This window comes from Numenius arquata, chromosome 6 (genome assembly GCF_964106895.1).
Source record: "Numenius arquata chromosome 6, bNumArq3.hap1.1, whole genome shotgun sequence".
Classification (NCBI taxonomy): domain Eukaryota; kingdom Metazoa; phylum Chordata; class Aves; order Charadriiformes; family Scolopacidae; genus Numenius; species Numenius arquata.
The window spans coordinates 39,174,654-39,196,976 of NC_133581.1; the positions used below are offsets into that span (position 1 = coordinate 39,174,654).

At 49.0% G+C, this 22,323-nt stretch overlaps 1 protein-coding gene across 1 annotated transcript in view; it reads left to right on the forward strand.

Annotated features, from left to right (window-relative positions):
* Window positions 1-12,413, forward strand: part of CD82 (CD82 molecule) — a 42,971-nt gene extending 30,558 nt beyond the window's left edge. The window contains exons 6-9 of the mRNA XM_074149504.1: window positions 6,712-6,819; window positions 9,185-9,376; window positions 9,646-9,729; window positions 10,241-12,413. Of these exons, the coding sequence (XP_074005605.1) occupies window positions 6,712-6,819; window positions 9,185-9,376; window positions 9,646-9,729; window positions 10,241-10,318 (462 nt within the window). The 3' untranslated portion in view covers window positions 10,319-12,413. The remainder of the gene's footprint in view (window positions 1-6,711; window positions 6,820-9,184; window positions 9,377-9,645; window positions 9,730-10,240) is intronic.
* The last annotated feature ends 9,910 nt before the right edge of the window (window positions 12,414-22,323 follow it).

Consider the following 22,323-nt stretch of genomic DNA (forward strand, 5'->3'; position numbering starts at 1 on the left):
ATCCTGCTGCAGACTATTTATTTGGGCATGTAGTGGTACCATCTTGCCACCAGTGGCACCTTGAGGCGTTACCAGCCTGAGTGATCGCTTTTCAGACTGGCCTCCCTCGTTGTGTCATCTCCCTCTGTCCTTTCAGCCCTTCTGCATCCGTATGTAAAACTCCTTGGAAGAGCTATCCTCTTTCCCCAAGAGCAAACCCAACTATGTGACAGTTCCTGTACTACAGTCTGAGCTTAAAGCCAAGTGGTTTAACATTTTGAAGTGGCTCTCTTTGTCAGGAATGCAGTTTTACGGTGTGTGCTTCCAGAGCTCCAGTAGGCTTGGGAATAACTTTTGAGCTACTTAAGTGCATTGCAACAACCTGTCCAGGCTATAGGTTCACTGGTCAGGCCTCTGGCTCTTTGACAGCTGGACTGGGAGCAGCATTCATGTGGTGGGAGCAAGTTTTAACTGTGGGGTCCCTGCTGCCTTTGCCCAGGTGGCCAAGAAGGCCAACAGTGCACTGGCCTGTATCAGGAACAGTGTGGCCGCAGGACTAGGGAAGTGACCGTCCCCCTCTACTGGGCACTGTGAGGTGCACCTTGAGTGCTGTGTCCAGTTTGGGGCCCCTCATGGCAGGAGGACATTGAGGTGCTGGAGAGTGTCCAGAGAAGGGCAACAGAGCTGGTGAGGGGTCTGGAGAACAAGTCTTGTGAGAAGCAGCTGAGGGAGCTGGGGGTGTTCAGCCTGGAGAAAAGGAGGCTGAGGGGAGACCTTCTCGCTCTCTACAACTCCCTGAAAGGAGGGTGTAGCCAGGGGGGGGTCGGTCTCTTCTCCCAAGTCACAGGTGACAGGACAAGAGGAAATGGCCTCAAGTGTCACCAGGGGAGGTTCAGATTGGATATTAGGAAAAATGTTTACACTGAAAGGGTTATTAAGCCTTGGAATGGGCTGCCCAGGGAAGTGGTGGAGTCACTGCCCCTGGAGGTATTTAAAAGCCAGGCAAACGTGGTGCTGAGGGACATGGTTTAGTGATGGGTTTTGTCAGTGTTGGGTTGATGGTTGGACTCGATGATCTGAAAGGTCTCTTCCAACCCAGGCAATTCTATGATTCAAAGTCTGGGGACAAGGGAACCGTGCCCGCTCCCGGCATGGCTGATCTGAGCTTTGTAGAAGTGCCTGTGGTGACTGGGACCAGCTGTTGACTGGGTTCCTTGCCAAATGCAGGAATGTGGCTTGCTTGCTTTCTGGGCTGGCTGGAGCTGAAGGAGAAACTGAAACATCGGCCAGCTGCTGCGTGAAGCTGGGGCTTTGAACAAGCTGCTGATTCGCAACTTAACAGCTCTGACTAATGCAGAGGAGGTGGTGTGGGGATGGGCATTCCCCTTCAGTGGGGAAATGCAGCTTTTCGGACCACAAAATTCCGGTCCCTCATTGGTATTTCTCCTCCAGCTGTCACTCTGCTCTAGAAAACTCCAGCTTTTGAGCTGTAGCTCTTCATTTACAACCTCAGTCAGACCAGGGAAAGAATAAAAGAGGGATCCAGCAGAGTGGTGGGGGAAGCTGGGCTCTGAAAAATTGCTCCTGTTCAGTCCTGAGTGAACAAAACGTAGGGAAAAGTCACTTCTAGGGCCCTTCTATTTCAGGCACCCTCTGAAGGACCTGCCTTAGAGCACTAAGGGAAAAAAAACCAAAAATCCCGTTTCAGGAAGGCCTTGGCTGAAACCTCCCACGCTCTGGTTTGTGGCTGCGCTTCAGCGATGCTGCGCGTGTCGCTCCGCTTCGCTTGGTGCACATCATCCCAGGGCAGCTCGGAGCACATCGAAGCAAACTGCAAATGGCCCCGAGATCCAGTCCCTGGACCCTCTATTGTGCTCCTCGTGTTTATTTCTTTCTGGCTTCAGGAACTGGGTTGGATCTAAAACGAGGAATAACAAGAGCGGGGGAAAGGATCTTGGATCCAGGAGGTAGCACGGTGACCCTCGCTCCTCCGCTTCTTGTAACTGAATTATTTATTTCTGCGCTGCAGGAAAGTAGACAGAATTATTACTGTACTCCTCTCTACCTGCCCTTTTCTTGAGTAGTGGCTACCAAACAGATTCACTTGGTAGTTTGGTTTTTTTGGTTGGAATATCTGTTCCTTTTTAGTGTCAAAAATCTTTCCCCACCCCTGACATATGAAATTATTCTGAAATAGAGTTAGTGTAACCACGAAAGGCCGAGCCTCTGATAGGAAGGCTGTTGCTTTGCCTCCCCCATGGCCACTGCTAGAGGAATGCCCCTTCAGACTGGAATTGCCCAGTACTACTGGGAGGATGTTGATGCGACGCCCGTTTCCCTACATCTGGTGGCGACTGAAACTGTGGGGTGGGCTGGGGTTTTTTTTAAGGGGCAACAAAATGCCACAAGTGTCACAAATGCCGTTTTTCTTTGTGAGCTGAATGTTAACTCCTCGCCTACGTCTAGTGGTTCACAAGCCCCTCAACTTGCTAGAGCCCCGGCAAGGTCTCTGCTGGCCTAGTTCACACAGTTCTTGGCTCTAAATGCCTTGAGTGAAGGAGAGCAGTGGTCTTTTGGGAATTGCCCTACTTGCCAGCTATTGTTTGTGGCAAACAGGCCTGTGTGATCGCTGCAGCAACTGGCCTGGGGCTACGGACTATGCATTAGTTTCAGAATCTGAAGGGACTAAGGGGAGAGAGTGAGAGCCCCCTCCTGGGTTTTATTTTTTTGAGCCTATTTTTGTGTGCTAATAAATGCTGGGGGAAGGATCTAGCTTTAGCCTCAGACAGAGGGACAGGATGAATGACCAGCGGTGTCTGACAGTGGAAGAAGCCTGGGTGATTCGTTCTGTGATGGAGACTGAAATCCAAAGCCTATGGCTCTTCTTTGTGGTATTCCCTTTTCCCCAGCTCCCTCTTTGGCTTCCTCTTCTTCCCTCCCTCTCCCTGTGTGAAGGGAGACTGATGGCCCTGCTGCTTTATGGCAGCGGTCTGCGGTGTTGGTGCCAAGGCTTTGGATGCCCTGCCTGTGGGGTGGTGGGGTTGTCCCTCCTGACACGGGGCTGGCCAGAGCTGGGGAGCAGCAGGAGCCCAGAGAGCAAGGGTAGCCATTTCTTGGAGCCATCGCGCTCCACACAGCACCGAGTCCTGACAGACCTTAAGTGGGTGAAGATGGCGAGGATGTTGAAAGCCTGCCAGAGTGTTTGATATGCCTTTTTTAGCTTGTTGCTCTTTCAGTTTTCCTCTGCCAAGTGCAGAAGGGTGATCAGCTGCAGGTGCCTGTGTCCCCCCTTGGGGCTGCTCTGCCGGTTAAACCTGTGACCGAGCTGCCTGGGCGTGCGCTTTCCAGAGCTCTCCTATTGTGTGTAGAATATTCCCCCTTTCTCCAATTACTTTCTGAAACACCTAAGAAACACCTGAGTTTTTCTTCAACTCAAACATTTCAGTTTTTGAAACTGGAGCTGTCTGTAAAACTTCTTGCCTGTTCTTGTGTAAGAGTAGAGATCCAGCTTCCCTGCCCAGCTGTGATTGGGGACATCTGGTTCAGGCCCCATCTCTGCTTGTAGGGGTGTCCTGGGGTGGAGAACAGAGGTACTACCTGGGATTCTTCTAGGGTTTCAGGCTGAACAATCTTGGGTTGCTCATCCTGGAGAAGAGAAGGTGCCGGGGAGACCTTAGAGCCCCTTCCATACCCTAAAGGGGCTCCAGGAGAGATGGGGAAGGACTCTTGATCAGGGAGGGGAGCCATAGGACGAGGGGGAATGGTTTTACACTGAAAGAGGGGAGATTTAGATTAGATACTAGAAAGAAATTCTTTCCTGTGAGGGTGGTGAGGCACTGGAACAGGTTGCCCAGAGAAGCTGTGGCTGCCCCATCCCTGGAGGTGTTCAAGGCCAGGCTGGACAGGGCTTTGAGCAACCTGATGTGGTGGGAGGTGTCCCTGCCCATGGCAGGGTGTTGGAACTGATGATCTTTAAGGTCCCTTCCAACCCAAACCATTCTATGGTTCTTGCAGAAGTGACACTAGGCTCCATCTGGCCTAATATCTAAGGGGCTAGATGGGCCCAGGGCAGGTAGGACAACAAACCCGGCTCTTCTTGCCTCCCTCTGCATGTGGAGCAGCAGCGTGTGGGAGGGGTGAGGGTGGGAACTCAGAGTTTTAGTAACTGATAAGGCTTATGGCAGCAGCCAAGGCCAATCTCATTAGTGAGAACCAGGTCAGGTTGCCTTGATTTGAAGGGAAGGAAAAGGGGAAGCGAAGTAATTAAAAGGGGAAGAGCTAGACATGATGAGAAGGAAGATCATGCAGCTGCCATCTGTCTGGCCTGACATCGCTGATCCCAGTGAGCTGAGCTGCAGTTTTCCTGGGAAGAAGAGTTGCTTGATGTAGAGAAGCTTCTCTCTGACGGTAAGCGCTGCTTCCACTTGCTGCGTGTCCCTGGGTTTGCCACGGTCATTTGCAGTGCTTAACAGTAGAATGAAATGAAAGGGAAAAAAACATTTCCACTGGTCTGAAATATCCTGTAGCGCCACAGACAAAAAGGTAATACACGGGATGGGAGCATCCTAGTGCTCAGGCTGATGTAACTCTATCCCATCCCTCAAGCAGTCTAATGACACCTCTCTCCAACCTCTTGGGATCTGGGTCTATCAGCAATAACAGCTGTCCTCACGTACAAGCTTCACGAAGAGCTCAGAAGAGCTTCAGAAGGAGGTGGGAGGAAGAAGGTGAAGGAGTCTGCCAGGTGGCAGCTTGCACATCTCATCAGAGTTAAAGATCTGAATGTCTCTGGATAAGGAATGGGCGTGAAGGGATGATTTGATACGCCCGAGCTTTGTGATAAGACTGTTAATGAGGAGTTTAGATAGTTGTAGTACTTCCTGTCTTAATATGGAAGGAGCAGTTTTAGGAGCCTGGGGAGAGGCAGATCACCGCCTTGTGAAAAAGGGAAGTTTCCCCCAGCTGTATATCAGAAAACCCCAGCTGTGTACAGGAGCGGAGTGACTCACACCTTCCCTGAGCAGCGGGGATGGACTGCAGCGACCGAGATCCTGAACCAGAGTCTCCCTTTCAGCGCAAGGTTAGAAATGCGTTACCTGTGAGTACTTAAGGCAATGCTCTCCTTCAGCTTGCAGTTATCATTCGCTCCTCCGGGGCAGGCAGCAGTGTTCGGCCTGTGTCTTACCAGGATAACCATACCCAGTTCTGTTTCCTTATTGCTCATCTTGTCTGTAGCTCTTCTCTGTACCTGGGCAAGGACTTGGTGGAAAGTACCGCTGCTTTGGCTGTTGCATTGCGTAGCAAAGCTGCTGTCTTGCCTCCCCTTCACGACTGAGGCTGTAGATATCACCTTGTCTGTGCTCGTTGCTTTTTGCAGTTAGCTTTTTTTTGAGTGACCAAAGCTGCACATATAACATTTCTGAAGAGAGGTGGTTTGTGCTTTGAACAACTGTTTTGCTGTTTTCCCGTCTCTCCTGGAAGGATTCTCCTGATGCATAACTAAGACTGTTTCTGTTCTCTGACTCTGGGTGGGTGGGTTGGTTGGTTGTTTTGTGGCCACCAAGCATCCTGTTTTCCTGTGGCAGATCTCTACTTGTCCTCCGTACTTTATAACACTTACTTGCTCAGGACTTCACAACTTTGCTTTCTTGGGAGTTAAAGTTTGCTTTCTATTCTGGCCTTAAGGGGATGCACGATTGTTTGGTCTGATGTCTGAACTTCTCTGTGCATCAAGTGTACTTCCCATCAACACTGTAACAAGCACGATGCTGTACTCAGTAAGCAAAGGAATTTATTCCAAGCCTTGACTTCTGAGGAACCGGAGCAGAAGTCTCCTGTCTGCTTAATAAGCTTGAGAAGAAACTGATTGGTGGAGGAAATGAGGACCTAGAGTTAACTCATTTTCTCTACAATAACTTTCCTTTTACGTAGCAGCAGGCCATGGAATATTGAAATCCAGGGTTGATTTGTAGTGTTTACTTCTGCCGGGAAAAAAGTTTTGGGAGCAAGAAATGCCACCTGGTCATCACAGTGGGATTTTATCTTGGTAAACCCATTCCACATTTCATCCTGTTGATCATATTTGTTGCCTCTTTGCAAAACCGTAGACAAGACTGCAGAGTAAGGCATTTCGAGGTCAGTTTGGGGGGATTTGTCACTACTTGGTTGCTTTTCCCCTTTAAGCATTGCTTTATGTGCCAATTAAATACTTATTTTTCCAATGACTTTAATACTGGTTCTATCTGTCTCTTTGCTGCAACGTAAAAATACCTGTATTGTGGGAGTGTGATAGCCTGAGCTCCTATTACTGTTTACTTCAGATCCTTTGGAAAAGGGCTAACCAGAAGCTACTACCCATTCTGCTTTTTTTTTTTTTTTTTTTGTCTTTGCTCATTCACTGGAGCTAGAGCAAAGCAAACTGTTTTCACACCCATAACAATGATGAGACCATGGTCGTCTCCTCTGGAGACATTCAAAGCCACCTGGACACGTTCCTGTGCAACCTGCTCTGGGTGGACCTGCTCTGGCAGGGGGGGTTGGACTAGATGATCTCCAGAGGTCCCTTCCAACCCCTTATCATTCTGTGATTCTGTGTTTCTTCCACAGGGCGGGGGAAGGTGGGTCCACAGCAGGACTAACACAGGTGATAGGGAGGGGTGTTATGTACCCTAAGCCCCAAAGAGAAGACTACAAGGAATTGACTAACTCTCCTGCCTTTTCTTTCTTTCCCAGCTGAAAAAAGAATTGTCCAACGTAGTTGAAAGTCTGATTAAAAATTATGACCCTTCGAATGATGACGAGAGGAACTTACAAGATGCGTGGGACTATGTGCAAAGACAGGTATGTCATGGGGGGGCAGCAAGAGGCGGATGATGCTATTTTTTTGCAGGGCCTCCAGAACACTAGCCTGTGTGAAAGCCACAGCACGTACTATTTTTATAGCAAGTCGAGTCCCTGGCTTATTGCTAGGCAAGTCAGCAGCTCTGCCTGCCTTACTCCATAGCACGTGTTTCTTGCTTATTGTGGTGGCTCTTCTGCAAGTGTCAGCGTTCTTGGGAGCCATCCAACCGCCCAGGGTTTCTGTTTTAGTGTCGGGGTCAGCGCTTGAGCAACTAGGTCAGTGTTCAGGCGTGCTGGAGACATGTTTACTGCCAAACCACAAGCTTGAAAGATGGCTGCCTGTTGTGGTTAAATACATGCCCAGCGTGGGACTGATGTGTAGTAAGTACAAGTAATAGCGTTTTTCTTCCGTCTCCTCTTCGGTCTGCAAAACACTGACCTGCATTATTTCCCCTCCTTGCAGGGAGAATGATTTATTTCTGGTTTTATGACTGTAGTTGTATCTCCTTGCTAGTGGACTCAAGAGAAGGCTGAGTGTGCTGTGGAGAGAGGATCCTGCTTGAGCCCTTCTTTTATGTAGGAACAGAAGAAGAAGGCTTTGTAGACGTGGGGAAGTTGAGTGTTAGGAACCTAATTACTCTCCTTCGTTAAAGTTAGCATTTGAAAGGGGGTGGCTGTTCTGTAGGCCAGTCTTGAAGTCCAAACCTCTGTGGGACAGAGGTAGTTCCTTCTGGAGACTAGCTCTTCAACACTTATTTGGAAACCAAATGCTCGTCCTGGTGCAGGTATTCAGCAGTTTGTACCTCCCCTCTCAGGTCTGTTACATCAGACTGAAACACTGCTTTTCCTTTCTGAGCAGAGGGGGATTTTCCCTAAACTTCCACCTCAAGTTTGATAGCCTTTCTGCTCTGTGCCACCATGCAACCACTGGGATCATTGCTTAAGATAAGATCTTGGTCTTTGCTGGACTCGCTGATGTGCTTTCCCCTCCAGCAACTACATTTTTATCACGTGGCCGTAGAGGAATGTAAATGTTTCTTCGGATGGAAATTTTTTCCTCATCCCATCTTCCAGCCAGTCCCAATTGCAGCCAGGCGGGTGCAGACTCATCAGGACATGATCGCTGGGGCTTGGCGGCATGTTGACGCCATCATGTGGTGGCTACTGGCCTCCCCCCGGGGGCCACAGCTAAGATCAGTGGTACCTTGCCACTGGGAACCAGAAAATGAAAAGTTCCTGCTTTAGGTCCGCTCAAGAAACGTGCTACTCAAAGAAAAATACTGTCTTAGCGTTTAAACCTATGGAAATGGCATTGCCAGTGGAAGACTAGATGGTAATTCTTTTGAGATGTCTTCGAATACCCATGATGTCTTGTCAGCCCGTTAATCTCTTGCCTGCCTTGCTTCTCCCTCACCAAATCAATCTGCTGACGATGAGCTGGAGGGACTGAAAAATAAATCTCTCCCAAATGTGTCACACAGGACAACAGCCCTCCTCCGGTTGACCCACCAGCAACATCTGTTCTGTGCTTTTACTTCTGTTTAGCGTTGTCACCTGGAGATAAGATGAGGTTTGCTAGTATTTAGCCTGCAAAAACTAATAAAAATTATGCTCTATAGAACTGATGCCGAGCTGCGTGGCCTGCTGAAGTCTGAGCATCTGGGCCTCAGGCAGTAAGGCTTGTGCAGGATTCATATTCTAGCACGGCTGGTGTGCTAGAACTTTATGGATGGCCTGTGCCTATTATAGTCTGCTATGCTCAAAGGCTGCTGGAAGTGGCCCTTTAACTCTTGTTTTGCTAGCAGAGTGATTCTTTGGTAGGAAATAATCACAGAATGATATGGGGTTGGAAGGGATCTCTGGAGATCATCTAGTCCAACCCCCTGCCAAAGCAGGAACGTGTCCAGGTGGGTTTTGAATGTCTCCAGAGAAGGAGACTCCACCACCTCTCTGGGCAGCCTCTTCCAGGGCTCTGCCACCCTCAAAATGAAGAAGTTCCTCCTCATGTTTAGGTGGAACTTCTTATGTTCAAGTTTGTGCCTGTTTCCTCTTGTCCTGTCACTGGGCACCACTGAAAACAGACTGGCCCCATCCTCCTGACACTCACCCTTTAAGTATTTATAGGTGTATAGGCATATAGTATTTAATACCTCGTCTTCTGCATGGCCCTTGGCACAAGTGTCATCAGCTGATAACCAGAGTGATGTTCTAACGTAACTAATGCACACAAACTGTATGGCCTGACCGTTGCTGTTACGTGGAGAACTTCTGTGTGCTTCTACCTCCGCTGCCTGTCTGTTTTCCTGTCTGCAGTATGTTATCAGGGAAAAGTATAAGACCGTGATGATCTCTCTCTGCTTATTAGATTGCCTGCTGTGGCTGGACTGGAGCAATGGACTGGGAAAATAATGAGATTCTTATCAACAGAAGTATGACCGAGTATCCCTGCTCCTGCTCCAATAGCTCCAAGGTCTTCGAGGCAGATAGTGGTTTCTGTAGTCTGGATGACCCTGTCAACGGCACAGCAACGTATGCCGACTGGCCTGTTCATGAGCAGGTGAGTGGGTATGTCTAGGTCCCGTGAAGCTTACACTGAAGTCACCTTGTCTTTATTCCTCTGGGAATTATTTAGAATTGAAGTACCTGTGGAAACTGGGGCAAAGGGGAACAGGGATCCTGCCCTTTTCTGCTAAAGCTGCTGTGAAACCTGGTATAGCACGTAACTGGGATAATCTTCTGCCTGCACAAGGAGATGTGCTATGGATTTTCAGTCTTGAGATACTTAGATTTGTGCTTCTTTCCCTTGTGAACCTGTTTTTTCCACAGGGATGCATGGATGGTGTAGAGAAGTGGTTGAAGGACAACCTTGGTATCATTCTTGGGGTCTGCACCGGTGTTGCTGTTATAGAGGTAAGTCACTCCCTGACGTGACCCTCTACTGTCTTACTGTGCAGGCTCTTTTAAAGGCAAAGCTATTTTTGCAGGTAATAGACACCTGGTTAAATGGCAGTGCAGTTCCAGCTCTTGATTGTGTCTACCTGGAGCTTTGAACTGCTGCTTTCATTGGTTGGATTAAAAATTGAACAAAGCCCTGTCTACTCGTGGTTCCTGCTGCTGTGTCTGACGTGTAACCAGGAAGAACGAGACGAGCAACATCCCCACTAGTGAGATCCCACTTGTTTCCTTAAAAAGCCTAACATAGGTAACATAGATTCCAGACCAAGGCACATCTTTTTGCAGCAAAATATTTTTCTCATCCTGGTGATTGCGTTTTCCTTGCACTGGGGACCAACTCTGCTCACCCGTGTGGTGTCATTTAAAGGAGACTGCTGTATTCTGCTCCCCTGTACCACACTCTCTTCCCACCTTATTACCTGTCTGGTTGCTGATTTTTCTTCCCATTCTTCGTTGCTCATTCCAGCTGCTGGGGATGATACTGTCCATTTCGCTCTGCAAGAACATACACAGTGAAGACTACACCAAAGTGCCCAAGTCTTGAGTTGGCTAACTCCAGAGCTACGGCACCACAGAGAAAGAAGCAAAAAGAACATTCCTGCCTCATACCCAGACTGTCCAACCATTGACCATTATTCCTGTGACATCCCATTTCTGATACCGCTCTGCTAAGAACTCTTAGAGCTGCAATACAGCCTGATCTTCCGGCAATAGGGCCCTTGGGCCACCTGCATCCTGCCTCTGGATTATTTCTACTTCAAGAAGCAGAACTTAACTGTCTCGTATCACACGAGACACCGATTTACCTGCGGGGACAATGCTTTTGCTGCCTGCTCCTTGTTAAACAATACTATTCATATCTCCATTCTACAACCCGCTGGGCCTAATATACAGTAACTCCTCTCCCACCTTGTTCTCCCACCCATCTTTCTCCCTACCCCCAGAAGTCCCATCTCTTTGTCCCACAGCATCCCCCTGATGTTGAGATTCCAGTGCTTTGGTAGCTTCACCTACTTCACTGACTTGTGGTGGTAACTAGTTGTGCTTTATAGGGCTTCTCCTCCCTTGCAGTTACCCTGATGCGGCTCCTGCTATGCACCATCCAGCCTAGGCTCTCATCTGAAATACCTTCACACTCGCTTCTCCTGCTCCTGGAGTCGGCTGTGGCTTGCCTTCAGCGGAGCTCTTCCCTTCAAGCATGATGAAAAGCCACCGGGAGGGAGCCAAACCTACCCATTCATAGTGGGGCCTGGCAGGTCGTGGTGGTGCTCAGCTGCTTCTGGAATGGCTCCCTCAGGTTCTGGATTTGACACTTAGATGTTTCTCCCACTTGCCTCTTTACCTTTTCTTCTCCCCCCAGCACTGCTTTGCTGGGTCCTGTCAGTTTGGAGGCACTTCAGAGATGGCTGCATAGTGTGGACTCAGCCCCAGCCTGGCTCTGCTGGTTGCGTTCTTGGGTTGCCAACTTTTATAGAGGTTACGATTAACTTGATTCTTCCCCTGCCCCCTTTACGAACAGAAAACTTGTCAGCTGTGGTTTTTAATTATGAATCTGGAGGGATCTGACTGGATTGCTGATGGTATATTGGAGGTATCCCAGCTACCAGTGCCCGGTTTAGGTTCTGTGGTTTGGATGCAAGGATAAGTTGCTTTTATTTCAGTTGTCCAGTCTTCTGACTCCACTGCGGTCCGGAGCCATGGCTGCATCCTGAGCTCTGTCTCGAGTGAAAGCACCACAGTAGCTGGTTCTGCAGTTGTGCAGGCTGGTGGGTTTCCATAATTAATGTCTGGGCTGTTTGCTCTATTCAGCCAGTGGCCGGCAGCGAGGAGTGGTGTTGAGCAGAAGAAAGGAGGAAACGTATGGAACAAACTGCCCCAGCTCCTTAGATAAGGGAGCTGGGTGCAAATCCTCAGTCTTGGAGGTGGCTTGGGGACAACAGCTTTCCGACAGTCGCATGGGTGTGCCATCACCCTGTCAGCAGGAGGCTGTTGGAGAGAGAAGTGGGTGGTCCTTGCCTGAGACCTGATAGAGAAGGTACATGGTGGGAGAGCCTTTGCCTTACAGAGGTGGTCCCAGGACTGTCTCTTGTCAGGGGTGGGGTTGGTAGGAATAACCCCAGTAGCAGTTCAAAGGGATGGCTTCACCACCTACTCAAGTTTTCCTTCTGGGAAGAAAGGCTCGTGCAGGGGGGTCAGAGCCCCAGCGGCAGCTCTGTCCTCTCTGGACACAGCGGTGGCTGGGGAGAGCAGGTGGGGCTGGGTAACTGGTTTGTATGGGGGCTGTAAGGCTTCGCTATTTCGAGACACCCGGCCCCTCCTGCACAGATCCTTCAAGCTGACCTTTGCTATAGCAGAAGGCACCCTTCTTGGCAGTACAGCTTGCTCGCTTTTGTAGAACAAAGTCTATTCTTTAACGTGTTCTCATTTGTAAGGTTCTTGTGGAGTTACAGATGCCAATGCCGAGCAGCAAGTGAAAAGGAGCCCATGCTGGGTTTCTTTTTTGGGTTTTTTTTTTGGTCTGTTTTTAGCAACATCTTCCTACTGGAAGAAATGCATGTACAGATATAAAAGTCTAGAGGGTGAATATTTCTGTAATAAAGACTTTGCTAAAAAAAAAAAAATATATATCTCTGCCTGTGACTTGTGCGTTGCAGTGATTTCTCTCCTTGCTTCTTCTCTCCCCCCTTCTCCTCACACGCAAATCACAGACACCTGGTTTGTTCAAGGTAGCAAAGGGCCTGTCAGAAGCTGTTCTGAGGCCCATGTGTGAGATCAATGTGGACTGTGAAGATACTTCCCAGCAGAGGGAGGTGACAATTTCCCTAAGCTATATTCTAGGGTGAACTTTGCCTTCTTTTATGAAATATGTCTGTCCTAGGGTGAGCTGACTGAGCAGTAGTTCCTTCGAATTACCCGCCATCTCCTAAGCGAAGCGATCTCGGTCTTTGAAGATGTCACTTCAAATCTGCGCAGCCTGCACTGTATGAAGTCTAAGCTTGCTGCTGTGCCCACAGTGCACACAGCTCTGGCTGGCTTAGCTTCATCATTTTTTCTTCTTCCTACTCACCTTCGGCAGGCTCCTGCCTCCAAACTGCTATTTAAATAAAAACAGATTTCTCAGCCCTTACCCTGCCACTGTGAGGAGGAAGAAAACCGAGGTAGCCATTTTTTTTTGTAGGTTAAGCCACCACACACTGGGCTTGACTGTTTGAAAAGCTCTGGAGAAGTAGATAGAGCAACTGTAGGCATCTTCTTCCTTCCCTTAGCTAAGCAGCTGAGAAGTGGGATATGAGCTGGATCTCAAAATTCCATCAGATCCTGGCCATTTGAAATGGCTGTCCTTAGAAGGACCTGTGTTAGTGCTCTAATGAAGTCCGGAGCTGTTGCTTGAGGAAGTAATAAGCATGGCCAAAATACTCATACATGTTTGAAGAGTGAAGTTTGCAGAGAAGGTGGTGCTGGGGTGCTACCAGGAAACATCGGTGGCAACTGGTCTAAAGTCAAGACTTTGGTTGCCCTGGCCAGCCAAGCACGGAGCAAGAGATGCTTAAATGGATCCTGGACCCGCAGTAGGGTGCAACGGGCCTGATCTGTGAGTACAAGTTGTTCCTTTAGCCTGTCCTGGGCTCTGCTTGAGGAGAGCTTGGTTCTTGGCCATATGGGATCTCCCCTCTTTCTGGTGGGTCTCCCAGAGCACCCTGCTTTAATTGGGTGGCAATGCTTTTCCAGGGCCTCCCAATTTAGAGGGCTACACGTCATGGCAAAGCTGCCAAACCTGACCAGATGGTTGCTTGGTGGGGAAGGTTGCTGCCGGTTCCCCTTCAGCCTGATGTGGAGCTGGAAGGAGAAAGGAGGGAAGATGAGGACCGCTGCCTGTCCCCAACTATTCAAGCTCTGTGGCAATCACTTGCCTTTGGCCACTGGAGGGAGGTGTTCCACCAAGAAAATCCAGCCCGGGTGCTGCGGTATCAGCAGCATCGCCTGGTCCCTGGGGGACCAGATGATGACACTGATCACTTCCTTCTGCTCCTAGTTACTGCTGGCAGCAGGGTAGCTAAAGTAACTTGTAATTACAAATGTATTCTCCTCATAAACGATTTGTGCTGCATGCCTGGCATTTTTAGGGATTATTTTCCCTTCCATTTCTCGGAGCAGCACGCAGTTGGGTATTATGTTGCGTGTCTTCCACTGCTGTATATGGGTTGTGCTTGCTTCTCACATTTCTGCCCTAAGTAGCTCTGGAAGTTGACGATAGCATGAGGAGCTTCTCCTGCTGCTTCTTTCCTTGTCCCCATCTTTTCCCTCTTTTCCTCCATCCTTAGTTCCTTTCTGTGGTAGGTCCGGGGGGAGGAAAGGGGCATTTGATACTTATAAGCCTGATCCAAAAAAAAGGATTTCTGGAGGAAAGTCCTCAGACCTTCAGGGAGCAAGAAGCCTGCTGCTGCTCCACGGGCCGGGCTCCCAGCTCATCTCCAGGGGTTAAAGGTTTGCTGCTGGAACTACAACTCAGAATAGCACTCGGACTTGTTGGGAGCTGCAGTGTTTGTCTGGCAAAACCCACAGCACCAGCCCCTGCAGTAGCTCAGCACATGGAAGCGTTTTGTGTGGAACCAATAAGCTGCTATATAGCTGTCCCAGGCCAATAATTAATATTGCAGGAGTATAGTCGTGACCTCCCCATGGCCTTCAACAAGGCCCCCAGTAATGAACGGGGGGCATTCCTCAGCCTGTGTGATCATGAGGAACTCGGAAGCTGCTCTAATCCTTCCCATAAGGTGTTTTTTCCTTCTGGAAAGGGAAGAGGAATTGGATTTGTTAAGAGTGGGTATGGGTAAGCCTATAGGTCGTAATGCATGTTGTTGTCTGTGATGGTGTCTGCATGGCATGTACATAAATGGAACACGTGGCAGCTGTTCTTTTCTCTGCAACTCTCCCAGGCGTGGTGGTGTGCCTGGTCCCTGCTGGATCGCCTTAGGAATTGAGGCTGAAATTGGTAGACTTCGGGGAAAGGTCTGATTTCTAGCTGCTGAAGACCGCAAGTGGTGGTGTCGGACTCCGTGGCTCGGTCGGGGAAGGTGAGGAACAGCAGGCACAGGGGCTCATTGCTGAAAAGCCTGAGGACCCTGGGATTCCCACAAATGCATTTTCACAGCCAGTTGCTGCCACTCAATGCCATAAATGGAGAACATACCCTCAATTATTCATGGTCTGGCTCTAACCCATTAGCCTCTGAGACTCTTGGCTCTAGCCCTGGCCTTTTATTGCAAAGAATAAACCTCAATTAGCAGCCAGGAGTTCTGAATGACATCTTAAGCCAGGTTGACGCTGAAAACTTGTCAACACAAAATCTACTAACGGGGAAGTCTTCAGAAGTGTGTAAGCTGGCGGAAGGTCCCTAGCAAAACCTGTGCTATTAGTGAACTGAAGCTATTAGCAAAACCTTGCTACTGAGTGCGCTTCAGCCATTATGAACAGTTTCTAGCAGGGGTGCGCTGGTTAGAGTGCATGCCGTTTCTTGCCTTGTGGCAAGAATCTCTTCTGCCAGACGTGGGGAATTACCTTCTCCGAAGCAGACTGTATAACCCCAGCCATGCCGCCTTCTCACAGGTAGGAGTTTTCTGGTTTCTCCCTTCTGAGCTCCTGATAATACAGTTGGCTGAGGGGTGTGAGTGCGCTGTTTGGCTGTTGTTGGGAGGGATTAGGGGATTATTGGATGCTCTGTATCTGGAGAAAAGGTTATTCTCAGTTCTCCAGGCAAAAATATTACCCCCGTTTAAAATGGGGGTTTTAGAGAAGGATAAGATTCCAAGTAGTATGTGGATGCTCTAAGAGGCGTGGAATCTGAGAGGGAAAATCCTGCTTTAGCCCTCGAGGATGGTATTTGCACACACTTGAATAATCAATTTCTCTCTGGTGTTGTCTTTCCTATACCTCATTCACTAAGGAACAGCATCGTGAGGTGATGCGTCTGTCCACAACAATCTAGACTTAAGCAGAAAATATGGAGACCTACTTCTGTAACCACAACAGGCCCCATCTCTAGGAAACTAGAGAGCATTTCCCTTCCCTCCTATGGGCTCCAGGTGTTAATAACTCCCGTTCCTTCACGATGTTGCTTTGGGCTATGGCAGCATCTCAGGCGTTACCTTGGTGTTGCTCTTTGTTCTGCGAGTGTTCACTAGGTCAGGAACTATTGGTTTACACCTACGTGAGACCATCATGCTGATGCTCCAGACCTGGATTGGATCTAGACCTCCCCCTGGACCTGAGATCCTCAGGATGTGACCGTAGTGGCAGACCTTGTCCATCGTGTGACTCTCACCAGCGTCACCTGCTGTTCATAACCTTAAGCCTTCTCCGTGTTTTCTTGTCCAACCTGTTTCCCGCAAAGTTCTCCATCTGGAGTTCTTTCTGGATGTGGCTGCTCTGGCACAAGGTAACTAGCTCCAAAACACCAGTTGCAGCAGTGCTGCAGATCAGAGGGATGTGCGTCAGACTCACTTTTTTTCTCCTTTTTGCCCTGCTTAAGAATTACAGACCGGACATATGGAAGTTCTTCAGAGACAGCGAGAATCCCAGAGCATGGGATCATCTGAATTGCTTACCCGGCATGCTTCCTGGGTATTTTCTACATAGCGCTTCTGGAAACTATTTAGAATTTACTAGGGTGGAAATGTGAGGTCCTGTCAAGCCCATGTTATAGCACAGGCATGTGCTTTGGGCACTGAACTTGCAAAATGATGTCAGAGTAGCATAACTCATGCCGTGATGTCTGCAGACAGCCTGGAACAATAACCCAGCGGAGAGCAGGCCTTTAACTTTGGCAGAGGTTGTTTCATGACGCTTTTAAGTATTTGAAAAGAAGTTATCCTTTTAATACCATGTTGTAATTAACTCTGGTTATCGCTGGTTGGGAATTCTTTCGGCAAAACGGTTTTTCCCTAGAGGGTGTGAGTTCCTATAAAACAAAGTGTGTTTTGTTTATGGGTCTTTTTTCTTCTGCTTGAACAGGACTGTGAATAGTTGGATAACTTCTGATGGGTTTTGGGTTTTTTTTTTTCTGTTTTCTTAGTTGTTGCCTCATGGCAAACGTTATGTAAAAGACCTGAAATTGGACAAAATAGAATAATAAAACCATATTCTAAATATGTGACCTAACAGCAGGGTGTATTGGTATATAAGAGGGATAGACTGGGGAGGTGGGAATGTTTTTTCCCATGTGAATAGTTAAGAGTGTTGGCTGCATCTGAGAGAAGGAAGTAATTTTTTTTTGCCTTTAAATCTGCATTTCTTAAGATCTAGGGGTTGAAGGAAAAATAAAAGGGGGGGACAACCCCCAGCCGACCCAAAAGAACAAACTATCCAAGATGCTACTGTTGCCCCTAGGCTGGGTGGAATTAGACTGGGGGGTGACTTCTTCTTCCCCTTCAAGCAAAAGTGTCTGTATGTGCAAACCACATCTGCTTTGACACACCACTTAGGATGACGGTATCATTTAGGTTGGAAAAGACCTTTAAGATCATCGAGTCCAACCATAAACCTAGCACCATCAAGTCCGCCGCTAAACTACGTCCCTAAATGCCACATCTAATGTCTTTTAAATGCCTCCAGGGATGGTGACTCAACCCCTTCCCTGGGCAGCTGCTTCAATGCTTGACAACTTTTTCAGTGAAGAAATTTTTCTTGATATCTGATCTAAACCTCCCCTGGCGCAACCTGAGGCTGTTTCCACTTGTTCTATCGCTTGTTACTTGGGAAAAGAGACCGACATCTGAGTGCTTTATATTTTGGAGTGGCTCCTCTAGACTCCGGTGGGCAATTCTTCCAAGCTGCGGAACTCAGCTAGGCTTAGGCAGGGCAGAGCAGCCATGAGATGGGCTCTGGATGGTGTATGAGAGAACCTGCCTGGAGCAATCAGTGGATGCCCTTTCCTCAAGACTGAGACGCTCTATGGGGTCACCTGGGGACAGAGTAGAGCTTTGTAGGACCTTCGGCTTCAGTGCCTACATGGCAGCAGATGTGTCAGTGATTTCATGTTGCTGACCGCTGGAAAGCTCGTGTGCTGTGAGGCCAGGGAGAGACTGGTGGAGAGGCTGGGAAACGTCGTCACTGCTGACGTTATGTATGTTCAAAGAGGGATGGGACAAGATCATGGTGGGGGAAAAAGTCACAGAATCACATGGGGTTGGAAGGGACCTCTGGAGATCATCGAGTCCAACCCCCTGCCAACGCAGGTCCACCTAGAGCAAGGTTGCACAGGAACTTGTCCAGACGGGTTTTGAACGTCTCCAGAGAAGGAGACTCCACCACCTCTCTGGGCAGCCTCTTCCAGGGCTCTGCCACCCTCAAAGCAAAGAATTTCCTCCTCCTCATGTTTAGGTGGAACTTCCATGTTCAAGTTTGTGCCTGTTACCTCTTGTCCTGTCACTGGGCACCACTGAAAAAAGACTGGCCCCGTCCTCTTGACACCCATCCTTTAAGTATTTATAAGCATTGATCAGTCCGTGGAGGGCTATTAACTAAACAGGCAGATGCAACTTCTAATTGGGATGTTGTTTTTAAAACTGTACGCTGTTTAGCTGGTGCATGGACTTTGGAAGAAAGCAGTGATAAGGTTTTTAAATCATGGAAATAGCTGGGAAATCCCAGCCTGAAGGGAAATCCCACCCAGGATAATCTCTGCAGCCCCTGGCACCGTTTATCCCAGTGCCACCCCTCGTTCCCACTGCAAACATGTATTGGATGTTCGCTCGGCTGGGGAGGGGGAGAGGAAAGGGAACTCCGGGATGAAATCCAACAGAAAATAGGTGATACTGCCATGTCATGGTGGGAATTTAAATGCACGAAAATAATGGCTGCCTGCTGCTGCTGTTTTGCTGGGGTTTTGTTTCTTTTAATGCCCCTAGAAGTAATTTACAGAATCATAGAATGGTTTGGGTTGGAAGGGACCTGAAAGATCATTGAAGTCCAACCTGGGCAGGGACACCTCCCACCAGACCAGGTTGCTCAAAGCCCCGTCCAGCCTCGAACCCCTCCAGGGATGGGGCATCCACGGCTTCTCCAAGCACTGTGTAAAACAAGTACTAAACTGATACGACTGTTTTATAATCCAACAACCCGGCTGTCCTTCGGTCACTCTGAAAAGCAACATCCCCGCAGCTCGTATGTCTGACGTCCTGACGGCAGTGTCTCATCAATACGGGTACGCGGCATCGGGGTTGGGTTTGTTTGGGGGTTTTTTGGGTGGTTTTTTTTTCCAGGGGGTGTGTCTCGTTTTGTTTTTAAGCGGAACTGCCCCAGGTCTGTAGGAACCTGTGGAAGTGGGGTGGGGTGGAAGCCATGCCGGGGCAGTACGGAAGCCTCTGGAAGCCCGGGGAAGGTGGTGGGCAGCAGTGTGAGAGGAAGGCCTGGAGCTGAGGGGGGAGCCCTCCATGGCCTGGAGGTGAGGGAGGAGTCTGGGCGTTTGCCCTCCCAAGAGGGAGGCGGAGCAGAGGACAGGCCCTTCGCCATGAGGAGGGCAGGGAGGTGGTGGGGATTCATTTCCAGGCGTTGAGCCGCAGACCTGGCCGGTGTGAGTGATTGTTTAGAAAAAGGGCTTAGCTGTCATTTGTGTTCTTGCTGAAAAGCTGCTTTATGCCCCAGTGCGGTGTGTAAGGCGGTGGCGAGGCCACCACCTTGGGGCCGTCGCGGGAGTCGTCGGGCGGCCATGTCGGTGTGCCCCGGAGCCGCTTGCCTCCTGGAGCCGGCGAAGGACGAGCCGAGGCCTCACCTCCCTGTCCCCTGAGGTGGGAATGGGGTGCAGGGGCAGGAGGCATTGCCCGGAGGAGCCCCAGGACCAGAACCCCGCAGAGCAGCACCCAGGAATCAGGCATGTCCATGAGGAGGCAGCCGGCAGGGCCAGGTAGGTTGGTTTGCTGAGGGAACGCCATGTTGCGGCCTGGCCATGAAGAGGGGCGGGAGGAGCCGCCGTCAGCCCTGGAGGGGACATGGGGGGCAGTTTCTGTGGAGGAGCTGCTCTCAGGCGGCTGGGACCGTGGGGCGGGCAGGGTGGCAGGGGGCTGTGTTTCGGCTGTCAAGGTCTGCCGTGTGTGTCTTCACTGTGAGAGGGACGGACACAGCCCCCATGCTGAGCGGTAGCGCTCTGGTGCATGGCTGCTCTCGGGCAAGTAGTCAGTGGGGAATACAGAAACCACAGCACCTTTGTCCTTAAGTGACTGCTGCCTTTCCCATTAACTTCAGGATCAGTTTGAAACCAATTGTTAATAAAACAATCTAGTAGGTTGCCAGAGTTGCCGTTTGAGTACTTCCAAGCATTGGCAGTCTGTCCGGTGCTTTCTACTGTCTCACCACAGATGTTAGGAAAACAGTCTTCTGCCTCCTGTAACACCCTGGGTTGTGTGTTCTTTCTCACGCATGCTGGCTCTTCCTGGAGTCCCCAGCAGCTCCTGCTTTGGCTTGTAAAATACCAAAACTTGGTGAGAAGGTTTGGATGCAGAGTGCTGTGGGTTGCAGGCTCTTGGTTGCAAGGAATTCCCTCGCACTGGTGAGCTGTGAGCAGAAGTGGGAAGATGTCCTAACAGGGACCACCAGGGCTTCAGAGCAGAGGTGTGTCTGGGATTTGGGAACCCGTTCATGTTTCCTCTTAGATTTCCGTCAATATCCCAGTGGTCGTTAGTGAGGAGCTTGCATTTTGTTAGAGCAGGGAAAAAGGTGGTTACACCAGCTTTTATGTGATGAGGAGATGCAGAGAGCACATTGTTGATCAGATGGCTATCATAAAGCTGGCAATTTCATGCCTGGCTATAGTGGAAGCTAATCAGCTCAAGGCCGTCTCATCTGAGCAAGGCAACAGCAGGATTACATTGTCTTCCTATTAGGCAATAGTCTTGGCTGACATAAAATGAGATGTCTGGCGATTCTCATAATTGCATACAGCTATTTATTTTTTACTACAGCTAGATTGTCTCACTCTTGATTAGGCAGCGAAATGGTAATGAGATCTTCTCTTCTTCTCCCCTCTTGAATTCATCACAAGCCATGCCGAGGACTCCTGTGCTCCAATAGCAAAGAGGAGAGTAAAGCAGAAGTAGAGGAGGAAGCAGTCTCTTTGTCCCTGCCCTTAAATCAGCTTGGTAGGTAAGGGTAGGCTGCTAGATCCTGTCTTAATGGTGAAATCTCTATGATAACTGCTTCCCACTCAACCCTTTATTCTCCCCGGCTAAAAGAGGTTTTATCACGTGCTCCTGTTAGTGCCATCAGGACCTTGTAAGGACTTTGCAGTACCACCAGGAAATAACCACTAGTTATTTCCTATTTGTAATCCTAACGTTAATAAAAGGCTGCTGAGGCACTGTCCCCCTGAAAGTAATCATGGCTTGGAGGAGCTTTCTGGCATGCAGTCACAGCTTACTTTTGGAAACCTACATGCAGGAGACAGACTGAAACTCTTTGATGCTTGTATTTTGGAAAAGCATAAATTCAGTCTGAACCCTGGAGTTCACTTAGCACTGAAATAGGCCTCCCTGCCAGCTCGGCAGGAGTCACTGGGACAGCCACAACAGCCTCGTTACGACTGCAAGCCTTCTGCTATTGCACTAAAAGCTGTTTATTACTACGTCCTAACGCTGGTCTAAACTGTGGTCTGCTAAAGCCTAATGATCTCAAAGTGGTGGCAGTTCCTAGGATGTTGCTGATGTCTACCAGAGGGGCCAATGGATGTTTAAATCCCAGTCAGGAGGGCTTAAAGTGAGGGTAGGGTTGGGCAGCATTCAGGAGAGCTGGAGTTTTGGTGATCTATTCAGGGTTTGTAGTTTTAAGAGAAAGTTTTAAGAGAAAGTGAAGGCCTTGGCAAATGCATGAGGCTTAACGTGGGAAATGCTCACTGGACTAGTTTTAAAACTAAAATGGGGAAAAAATGGTCATTAGGTATGGACTTATCAGAGAGCTCTGTAGGATATGCAGTGTTCGGATGAAGACTTGGACCAGTATCACTACCCTTAAGTGAAGAGATGGCAGGCAATCTAGAGTCCTCATGAGACCTTCAGTATACTCTTTGTGTTGACGTGAGCCTTAATGTCTGAATAATTCTTTTTGAATAAACTTCATGGTATTCATTTCCAGAAGGATGAAGATCTCAACTGAGCGCAGCGCTCTTAGCACCTCATCCTAGAATTTCCAGACATTTCTATCTTCTGTTTAAACATTAAAAGAGTCCTTATTGCCTGCTCCTACATGATTCCCATGAAATACTCACCAGAGCAAAGCCTTGTTGTGATCTAAGGTTTCACCTCAGCCACAAGTTGATCTGATCTTTGTGTGGAAATTGCACCAAAACAACTTAGCTGGGGTGCTGCGGAGTCATCCACTGCCGATCTTGCTGTGTCACCGTTGTCCTACAGTTGGGACCTGAAACTGTTCTTTTATGAGTCACACAGCGTATCAAAGCACTGATTCTACTCCTTGGAAGTCAAGTCATGCTAGGAAATAACTAGGTAATAGATGCATTTGACCTTGCCTCATTTCACAGATACAAAGATATTTCAGGTTAAA